Below are 11,350 nucleotides of genomic sequence, written 5' to 3'. Positions count from 1 at the left end.
CATCTTTTTCGTTCGCTACAACACCATCGTAATGAGAAAACGTATAGAAATGTGGAAGGTTTTAAAGAGGACATCGATATGTTTTTTTGCTTCAAAGCCAAATTATTTCTTTAATCAGGGCATTAACAACCTGATTGTAAGATGTAAAATAATCATCGATAAGAATGGAGACTATTTCATTTAATAAATGTTTTGTTTTGATATATAAGTTGTTCGGGTTTTTTCATCATAAAAAAGCGACCTAATATATATGTGTGTGTGTATGTGTGCATATGTATATATATATAGATATGTGTGTGTATGTGTGCATGTGCATATATATGTATGTTTATATATATGTGTATGTTTATATATATATATATATATGTTTGTTTATATATATATATATATTTTGTTTATATATATGTGAATGTTTATATATATGTATATGTGTAAATTAGCTGTTACATAATTAAGTACTCGACGTGTCACGTGTTTAATAAATTGTCTTTTTGAGACGTCTTCATGAAGTTTTTATAAAATGTGTTATTCTTCATAGTCACACATAAACTCTTTTGCTGCCCATTTACTGTCCCTAGCGTAGGAATCGAACCATATATTTGAGTATTATAAGCTCTCAAGCTTACCGTTAAGCACACGGATATGCATATAGAGGGATCAAATTCTAATGTAAATGATGAACCAGTAAAGACTTTCTAGTTATTGATAATATTTTTTTACCATTCTTCATCACGAGATTAGTAATTGCATTCTTTAATCACATGAGTATCCTCGCTATTATCGACATTTCGGCCGTAAAACTAATAACGTCACACACATGTTTCAACAAGCTTATCAAACACAGAAGCCATGTGAATAGAAACAGAAAACTGATATAGCCGTCCACAAATCCTGGGAAATTCAACTGTTTTAAGACTAAGAAGAAAAAATAAACATTGAAACACATTAACAACAAAGATTATTTACGAAGTTCTGGCCACTTTCAAATTCTCCTGTTCACAATCATAAAGAGAAGTAAGGTCAGAGCAAAAAATGGTCTTCTTGCTATCTTCGAAAGCAGAGTGGTTAATATTTTGACACACCTTACAGTTTAAACCTACTATCATTTCTTAGTAATAAAGTTTTTGATAGAGTTAGCTTGAGAGTGTGGGCCTAATTTTTTGATAGAGTTAGCTTGAGAGTGTGGACTAAGTTAAATACATAGCTTGTCCTCTAACGCTTTAGTAAACAGTAGGTTGAGGCAAGATAGCTTGTCCTCTAACACTGTAGTAAACAGTAGGTTAAGACAAGATAGCTTGTTCTCTAACACTGTAGTAAACAGTAGGTTAAGACAAGATAGCTTGTTGCCTAACACTGTAGTAAATAGTAGGTTAAGACAAGATAGCTTGTCCTTTAACACTGTAGTAAATAGTAGGTTAAGACAAGATAGCTTGTCCTCTAACACTGTAGTAAACAGTAGGTTAAGACAAGATAGCTTGTCCTCTAATACTGTAGTAAACAGTAGGTTGAGACAAGATAGCTTGTTCTCTAACACTGTAGTAAACAGTAGGTTGAGACAAGATAGCTTGTTCTTTAACACTGTAGTAAACAGTAGGTTGAGACAAGATAGCTTGTCCTTTAACACTGTAGTAAACAGTAGGTTGAGACAAGATAGCTTGTCCTCTAACACTGTAGTAAACAGTAAGTTAAGACAAGATAGCTTGTTGCCTAAAACTGTAATAAACAGTAGGCTGAGACAAGATAGCTTGTTGCCTAACACTGTAGTAAACAGTGGGTTAAGAAAAGATAGCTTGTCCTTTAACATTGTAGTAAACAGTAGGTTAAGACAAGATAGCTTGTTGCCTAAAACTGTAGTAAACAGTAGGTTGAGACAAGATAGCTTGTTCTTTAACACTGTAGTAAACATTGGGTTAAGACAAGATAGCTTGTTGCCTAACTCTATAGTAAGCAATAGGTTAAGACAAGATATCTTGTTGCTTAACTCTATAGTAAACAGTAAGTTAACACTAACTATTTTCTTATCTAACTCTATAGTAAACATTAGGTTAACACTAATTATCTTGTGAAACTCTGGTGAAACTAATGGATTCTTGCATAACGATTCAAGTTTGATATCATCACGTTTATCTTTGATTAGAAAAACCGTTTTCCTTGTTCTATCCTCTGCGAAGTTATTGGGAGGAAGGTTTACTAGACTTGTGAAGAGTTTTTATACTCCTAGTTGTTTACAGTGACATTCCCACCCTTACTCTCATCCTTGGAGTACTGTGAAAAAAGATTTGTTTGAAAATTGTGGTGTGGGTTCTTCTCTTGTCCCTCTTGATTTAACTACTTTCTTAATAGTATTTAACTACTTTCTTAATAGTATTTAACTCCTTTTTAATAGTATTTAACTGCTTTCTTAATAGTATTTAACTTCTTTCTTAATAGTATTTAACTCCTTTTTAATAGTATTTAACTACTTTCTTAATAGTATTTAACTCCTTTCTTAATAGTATTTAACTCCTTTTTTAATAGTATTTAACTACTTTCATAATAGTATTTAACTCCTTTCTTAATAGTATTTAACTCCTTTTTAATAGTATTTAACTACTTTCTTAATAGTATTTAACTCCTTTCTTAATAGTATTTAACTACTTTCTTAATAGTATTTAACTCCTTTCTTAATAGTATTTAACTCCTTTTTAATAGTATTTAACTGCTTTCTTAATAGTATTTAACTCCTTTCTTAATAGTATTTAACTACTTTCTTAATAGTATTTAACTCCTTTCTTAATAGTATTTAACTCCTTTCTTAATAGTATTTAACTACTTTCTTAATAGTATTTAACTCCTTTCTTAATAGTATTTAACTTCTTTCTTAATAGTACTTAACTCCTTTCTTAATAGTATTTAACTACTTTCTTAATTGTATTTAACTACTTTCTTAATAGTATTTAACTACTTTCTTAATAGTATTTAACTCCTTTCTTAATAGTATTTAACTCCTTTTTAATAGTATTTAACTTCTTTTGTAATAGTATTTAACTCCTTTCTTAATAGTATTTAACTACTTTCTTAATAGTATTTAACTCCTTTTTTAATAGTATTTAACTCCTTTCTTAATAGTATTTAACTACTTTCTTAATAGTATTTAACTCCTTTCTTAATAGTATTTAACTTCTTTCTTAATAGTATTTAACTCCTTTCTTAATAGTATTTAACTTCTTTTTTAATAGTATTTAAGTACTTTCTTAATAGTATTTAAGTACTTTCTTAATAGTATTTAACTTCTTTTTTAATAGTATTTAACTCATTTTTTAATAGTATTTAACTTCTTTCTTAATAGTATTTAACTCCTTTCTTAATAGTATTTAACTGTATTTTTTCTGAGTGTCATAGACTCGTATCGATTATCAGATCAATATTTCTATATCGAGTTTATCTTTCTCTCTCTTCATCTTTATTGACTAACCGATCGACCGCTGTCCTATTCGTTTTTTTTTTTTTATCTTTTCTACGTGAATTATATATTTTTACCAAGCGGAATGTCTCGTCCCGTCGAAATCATGAGATCAGTAAAACTACGGCTGTACGGTGGGCATATAGCATAACAGTACCTTGACGTTTTCCCGTCGCTTTTACTAAGAACTAATTCAGCCGTTAAATGTCCGTTCGCATTACATCTTGCCGTGTCCAGAAACAACGCTCGTTATCTTTTTCTGTAGACGTGTCATGTGGAGCCGGAGATGAAAATTTTCTTATAAACAGTGTAGTTCTCTTTTTCTCTCTCCATTTCTCCAGAAAACAACAACTGAGTGAAGCAAGATGTTTCAAAAACAAGTTGTGTAAAACAAAGAATACTCGAGACATACCCTCCCACCTTACAGGTGCTACTTTTAGTATATTTGTATATTATAATTATTCTGTCAGGAACATCACTTAGAGGTAGATACGGCAACGTAATTCGCTACCTTGGAAACACCAACAGCCAATCACTTACCTGCTTACTCGACAATCGATCTCACAGCAGGCGGCACAAACTCGGGAGGAGGTGACTTAGGTTACTGTTCCCATGGCAACAAGAGCCATGAGCCCTCTGGAGAAAAGGTTTCAGTTCCAATATATATTATTTCCGATTTTCCTTTAAAAAGAATAAAGTTCGAGATATTTACTTTCCGTAGAAAACGTGCAGTAATATACGCCATTATTGAGGTAACACCCAATAGAAGAACCTCTGAAGGGAGTAGAGCCCCAACCCTTGGGCAGCCAATTCCTCGCACGTGCGCATGCATCGATCAGAGACTCACACCCTGGGCGTGCGTCACTATTGGGAGGAGTTAATTTTCAGAGCTCTGCCTCTAGACAAACATTAAGGGCCTGAGGCTGGAGATAGACGTACATTTCAAATCGTTCCCCACTCGCTTTTCCTCTTGTAGTGACGGTGACGGACAAATTGGCCGCTCTGTTTAGTTAACGGATTGGCTCAGCCTGTGGCTACAACGAAAACGCGTCCACGTCGTTTCTCTAATAGAACACTCTTACAACAATACAAAAACTTTCTGACCGTTACATAGTGAGCAAGATGGTTTCTGTGATGAACCTGCTGCACGGAGACAGACCTACGATCCACGTCTCAGCACCGAGCGCCCTAAACCCTTACCCAACTTCCCTCGCTCAGGTGTCTCAGTCTGTCGGTCAGGGCCTTGGCGGCCATGCCATCCAACGAACACCGTTCGCCATTCAAGAACTTTTGGGCCTCGATAACCAGAGGGAAAATTCACCTCCTTCTCACAGATCTACATCTTTAAGCCTAACCACACCGACGCCTGTAGCTGGGCCTACATGCCCCACGTTTCCACCCAGGGGTCTCGGCTCCCAGCCCGGTCCAACACAATGTTTCCCAGATCCAAGTCGCATGTACTTTGGTCCAGCAGGATTCATGCCTGGTATGTCCGTTCCATCCGGCATGACAGGAGTCACGGGACTTCACGGAGTAACGGGAATGCCGTCAGTATCCAGCTGTATGCCCATGGTGACCTTCGAACAACCGGCGCCAGGAATTCGGCAACACGGAACAACAGGTAGGAATTTAGTTTTTCGGTGTTTTAACAAAAGGTCTAACATAACTCAACAACTTGAATGTCGATACTAGTACTTCATAAACTAAAACTTCCTAATTTGTACTGCGTCATAAACACATTAAATATAGTCAGGAATCTGACAGAGTTAGGAAAATAAAAGCCTTAAGTGTTTGATGATCAATCTATAGAACTATAGATTAAAGTAGGGTTGATAGGAAGATTTCTAGGGTTCAAGTAAGGTTGATATGGATATTGTAGGGTTAAGCTAGGGTTTACTCTGGAGATTTCTAAGTTAAAGTAGGGTTGATAGGAAGATTTCTAGGGTTTAAGTGAGGTTGATATGGATATTTTTAGGGTTAAGCTTGAGTTACTCTGGAGATTTCTAAGTTAAAGTAGGGTTGTTCTGGCGATTTCTGCGTTAAAGTAGAATTGTTTTGGAGATATTTAGGGTTGAAGTAATGTTGCCTGGAGATTTTTATGGTTAAAGCAAGATTTCTCTGGAGATATTTATGGTAAAAACAGGGCTGCTTTTAATATTTCGAGGGTTAAAGTATGGTTTCTCATGAGATTTAAATTTGTAAAGGTTTAGTAAAGCAGGAATAATATGGAGATTTCATATTATAGGACTAAAGATTGAATGCTGTATAGTGTTGTTTTGAAGATGCCATTGTATAAGGATTAGTAGAGCAGGATTATTCTGGAAATTTCTGGCTTCAAAGGAAAAGGTTGATTGGAGTGGCGTTTATTCAATTATTTATTTGTTGTTGTTTTGAGATTTTTACAGAATGAATAGATTTGTTGGAAGAAACATGTCACAATAAAAGTAAGTCACGTGAAATAAGAAAATAAAACATATTGGATTATTTAACTAGTAGATCACTAAACGACATTTGCCTTCGTCCCATGTTTCAATCTCAGATGACAGTGATCTGATTGGGTAAGTAATGCTACCGAACGTATTACAATAAGTGCAATAAAACATGGCCTCGATTAGTTGAAAACATACTCTAGGTTATGTGTAGGCTTTAAAAATTCTCTAACGTGTAAGAATCTTTACAGATTCTCACAAGAATCTCTGATCTTCTCTTATCAACAATATTTCACCAACGTGTACGTGATTCTCATCAGAATTGAACACTGATTTCCGAAAATTGCCGACAGTATTTTTTTAGAACACAACCAAGATTTTCGGCTCCATTGACGTGGCGGTATATTGTTGTGTAATTGAAGGTTTCATATTCGTTTTATTCTCTCTTATTATTTACTTTACTTAATCAATTTGAATCAAAATTTGTTGAAAGAGAAAATAGATATTGAAAGCTCAGATTTGCCCCCCTGTGGCTCAGGGGAAAGTCTGAGGGCTTATACCGCTAAAAGTCGGGTTTCAATGCTGCTGTGGGCAAAGCATTGAGTAACTGTGTACTTGAGAAGAAACTTGACAAGAGTTGGTAGTAACCCTACATTTGATCAGACCGGAAACAGAAGAGTTAACCAACTAAAAGCAGGTAATTTGATTCATATTTAGTTTTTTTTTTCTAAACTATTCACTGAGCTATCCGTGCTGTGCCAACCACCGGTATCGAATCCCGATTTTTAACGTTATAGGCTTTCAGACTTACCGCTGAACAACTGAGATATAATTCATAATAATAATGCTAATATACCAGGAATTCAGAAGATAGAAATCAAAATGATATCCAATTGTTTGTTACTCTCTTTAAATTAATCAAACTTAATTTTCAACTTGACCTTTATGAAGAGGATCACTGCCTAACTAACAATACGTTATTTGACTGACACGCGGATATTATTTCATGATTGACTGATTATGGTGAAAATTATGACGTGATAAATGAAGCCGAATTCTTGAATGTACTGAACTCCCTGTAATAAACTGAATAAAAACACAGAGGGGGGTATGGGGCTCGTGTTAAAATGACGAAATAAAGCACGTGTTATGACGTCTGAATGTTGGTCAAACTCCCTCTAGTGTTGATATATTCAACAACGAAACATATAAATGTGTTGGTGAGATAGAATAAGATTTATTACCAATAACTTTTAACCAATGAGAATTTGTTTTACATCATTTCGTTGAATGAAGGGTCGAATTCCGGAAATAGCACGTGTTAGGATATCACGTGCGCATATCCGATTTCTCTGTAGTGTTTTCCGTCATATGATTTAGTATCTCGGTGGGTCAGTAGTAAGTTTACGCTAAAATTCGATGGACTAAACGGACTATAGAGTAAGTTACATAGATTAGATAAGTTGTGTACAAAAGTCTTCAATCAGAGTCTGTACTTACAACATATGTAACAGTTAAGGGATGTAGAGTGACGTTCTTCGGGTTCAGCTATAACTGTCATATAGGACAGTCTTCAATCAGAGTCTGTACTTACAAGACATGTAACAGTTAACGGATGTAGAGAGACGTTCTTCTGGTTTAGCTATAACTGTCATATAGGACAGTCTTCAATCAGAGTCTGTACTTACAACACATGTAACGGTTAAAGAATGTAGAGTGACGTTCTTCGGGTTCAGCTATAACTGTCATATAGGACAGTCTTCAATCAGGGTCGTGTACTTACAACACATGTAACAGTTAAAGGATGTAGAGTGACGTTCTTCGGGTTTAGCTATAACTGTCATATAGGACAGTCTTCAATCAGGGTCTGTACTTACAACACATGTAACAGTTAAAGGATGTAGAGTGACGTTCTTCGGGTTTAGCTATAACTGTCATGTGGGATGTTAGATTTATTATATTTTGAGTTCTGTGATTCTTTATGCGGACTATTTTAAAACTCGCCATGTTAATGACGTGAATACGGGTGTAACGATAGAACTTGTGTTAATAACATGAATACGGTGTAACGATAGAACTCGTCGTGTTAATGACGTGAATACGGGTGTAACGATAGAACTCGTCTTGTTAATAACATGAATACGGGTGTAACGATACAACTCGTCGTGATTATCATATGAATACAGGTGTAATGATAGAACTCGTCGTGTTAATGACATGAATACGGGTGTAACGATACAATTTCTATAACAAAATATAAACAGTTAAATTGAGCCGTCTAAGTTAGTTTTGGACGAAAATTCACTCAAACATAGCAGTAGATATGCGATATTATACATTCGTAATGAAAGCGGACATATATGTTAAATATGTTATGTTTTTATCAGTTCCTAAAGGACTACAGAGAATAAATATGTTTGACAAGTCTAATAATGTTAAACTTTCATATAACTATATTATATTTTGACGGCTTTCACTTTATGTAATCTAACTAGCCTCTGGATTACATGATGTTCGTTAAGAACAAACTTGTACTTCATGTAATCTAACTAACCTCTGGATTACATGATGTTCATTAAGAACAAACTTGTTCTTCATGTAATCTAACTAGCTTCTGGATTATACGATGTTCATTAAGAACAAACTTGTACTTCATGTAATCTAACTAGCCTCTGGATTACATGATGTTCATTAAAAACAAAATTGTACTTCATGTAATCTAACTAGCCTCTGGATTACATGACATCTATTAAGAACAAACTTGTATTTCATGTAATCTAACTAGTCTCTGGATCACATGACATCTATTAAGAACAAAATTGTACTTCATGTAATCTAACTAGCCTCTGGATTACATGATGTTCATTAAGAACAAACTTGTACTTCGTGTAATCTAACCAACACCAGTAGAAATCCAGTATTGAGAGGGACAAAATCTGATCTCTAGTTAACATAAGATAAATCCTTTCTCCTGTGTGATACTGGAGATCTATCCGGGAAACCAACTGGAGCTGAGTCACAGGAGTTCCAAGGGAGGTAAACCTTCGAATTTGAGAGACGAAACCTTCCAACTATTAACATTTTCAAGTGTAACACATTTCTGCAGTTCGCTACAACACATTCTAGGTTAGATGCGGTCGTTTTATCCACATATACATGACTTTTTTACTATTGTTTAGGGGATATGTTCTGATTACCTATAGTCGCTAAAACCATATTTATATCCTGTTTACATCTTTCGTGACATAGCGGTCCATACTAGGCCCAATATCTTATACACAACCTCTTTCATTGTTTCTGAGAAAGATTTTTGTATAGTTTATTTAGTGTTAGTACATACAAGTTCGTTTTCTAGCATCACTATCACCGAGAACACACATTCCAATATCCACGAGTAATATACTTTCAATTCCGCTAAGTCTCAGTCGAGTTGACCGGCAACTAAACGATCGTCTTACACATATATACTGTATCCAGAGTTTGATTTCGGCTGAAATAGCTATAATATTAATTTCGCAATGTAATTCTGAGAACTGGCATAACGAGTTAATGATATAATATCAGAGTTAACAGAATCAGTTTCAAATTACAGAACAGGAGACTGCACGTGCTTACAGTCCACTGAGAACCCTCATTAATTAATTTCTTGTCAGAACCGTAGGTAAGTGAAGAAAATTCGATTGCTAAAAACACTTAACTAGAAAGCAGAGATTTAAACCCGAAATATAGCATAGTTCAATTCAAATCCATAAAGATAGGCAGTCAGTGACTTGAAACACGTTCGTAACCTTAAAACGTCCAATGTCTTTTAAGATACTTATAACATAATGGTGTCCAGTATCTTAACTAATATTAATCATGTTTCGTAGACTGGTAATACACAGTGCCTTAGTTAAACCTATTCGTAACCGGATAGTAAACAGTGTCTTAGTTAAACCTATTCGTAACCGGATAGTAAACAGTGTCTTAGTTAAACCTATTCGTAACCGGATAGTAAACAGTGCCTTAGTTAAACCTATTCGTAACCGGATAGTAAACAGTGTCTTAGTTAAACCTATTCGTAACCGGATAGTAAACAGTGTCTTAGTTAAACCTATTCGTAACCGGATAGTAAACAGTGCCTTAGTTAAACCTATTCGTAACCGGATAGTAAACAGTGCCTTAGTTAAACCTATTCGTAACCGGATAGTAAACAGTGTCTTAGTTAAACCTATTCGTAACCGGATAGTAAACAGTGTCTTAGTTGAAAATGTTTGTAACCTGATAGTATATAGTGTCATATTTTAACATGTTCGTAACGTGAGGATATACAGTGTCTTAGTTAAACATGTTCGTAAACTGATGATAAGCACTGTTTTATTTAACTTCGCTTAACCTGGTGATGTTCAGTATCTTGATTACCTTCAAATGACTCAGTGTTGTGAAGTGTCATGACTTTTCCAGTTCTAAAGAAACTGTCTCTCAACCGTTTCGTTTGTTCAAACTTCATTCAACATCTCCGCCCTGTTCTAAATTGAACATTTCTCATCCCATAAACCACGTCACTGTATTGGTTTACTTATAGCTTTCAACTTTAAAATGTATTTCAAATCTTTACTTATGATGCATTTATATTTTAAAATGTTGTTTTTGACTTGTAAATGAGAGGGAAACAAAATACTGTAAATCTATATATATATATAATAGTACTGTCCGTTGTATGTAACTACTTATACTATAAATCTGTAAAAATATAATAGTACTGGCTGTTGTATATAACTACTTATACTGTAAATATGTATAAATATAATAGTACTGCCCGTTGTATATAACTACTTATACTATAAATATGTATAAATATAATAGTACTGGCCGTTGTATGTAACTACTTATACTGTAAATCTGTATAAATATAACAGTACTGGCTGTTGTATATAACTACTTATACTGTAAATATGTATAAAATATAACAGTACTGTCTGTTCTATATAACTACTTATACTGTAAATCTGTATAAATATAATAGTACTGGCCGTTGTATGTAACTACTTATACTATAAATCTGTATAAATATAACAGTACTGTCTGTTGTATTTAACTACTTATACTATAAATCTGTATAAATATAATAGTACTTTCTGTTCTATGTAACTACTTATTTTGTAAATCTGTATAGATATAATAGTACTGTCTGTTGTATGTAACTACTTGTATATAAATATAATAATACATTCTATTATATATCCATGTAACTACTTCTATATAAATATAACAGTACTGCCTGCTGTATGTAACTACTTCTCTATAAATATAAAAATACTGTCTCTTGTATGTAACTACTTATATATAAATATAATGGTACTGTCTGTTGAATGTATCTACTTCTATATAAATATAATAGAATTGTATGTTGTATGTATCTACTTCTCTATAAATATAATAGTATTGTCTGTTGTATGTAATTACTTCTATATAAATATAATAGAATTGTATGTTGTAT

The 11,350-nt window shown here is 33.8% G+C and overlaps 1 protein-coding gene across 1 annotated transcript; it reads left to right on the top strand.

The window, feature by feature from the left end:
• Window positions 1–4,518: 4,518 nt before the first annotated feature.
• On the top strand, window positions 4,519–6,200 carry LOC111089332. The gene is made up of 2 exons (XM_022401642.1): window positions 4,519–5,063; window positions 6,123–6,200. The coding sequence occupies exons 1-2, from the start codon at window positions 4,565–4,567 to the stop codon at window positions 6,140–6,142; spliced, it is 519 nt and encodes a 172-aa protein (XP_022257350.1). The 5' UTR covers window positions 4,519–4,564; the 3' UTR covers window positions 6,143–6,200.
• Window positions 6,201–11,350: the final 5,150 nt, after the last annotated feature.

The sequence above is a fragment of the Limulus polyphemus genome, unplaced genomic scaffold, assembly GCF_000517525.1.
Source record: "Limulus polyphemus unplaced genomic scaffold, Limulus_polyphemus-2.1.2 Scaffold5933, whole genome shotgun sequence".
Classification (NCBI taxonomy): domain Eukaryota; kingdom Metazoa; phylum Arthropoda; class Merostomata; order Xiphosura; family Limulidae; genus Limulus; species Limulus polyphemus.
This window is presented reverse-complemented; position numbering and strand designations above follow the sequence as displayed.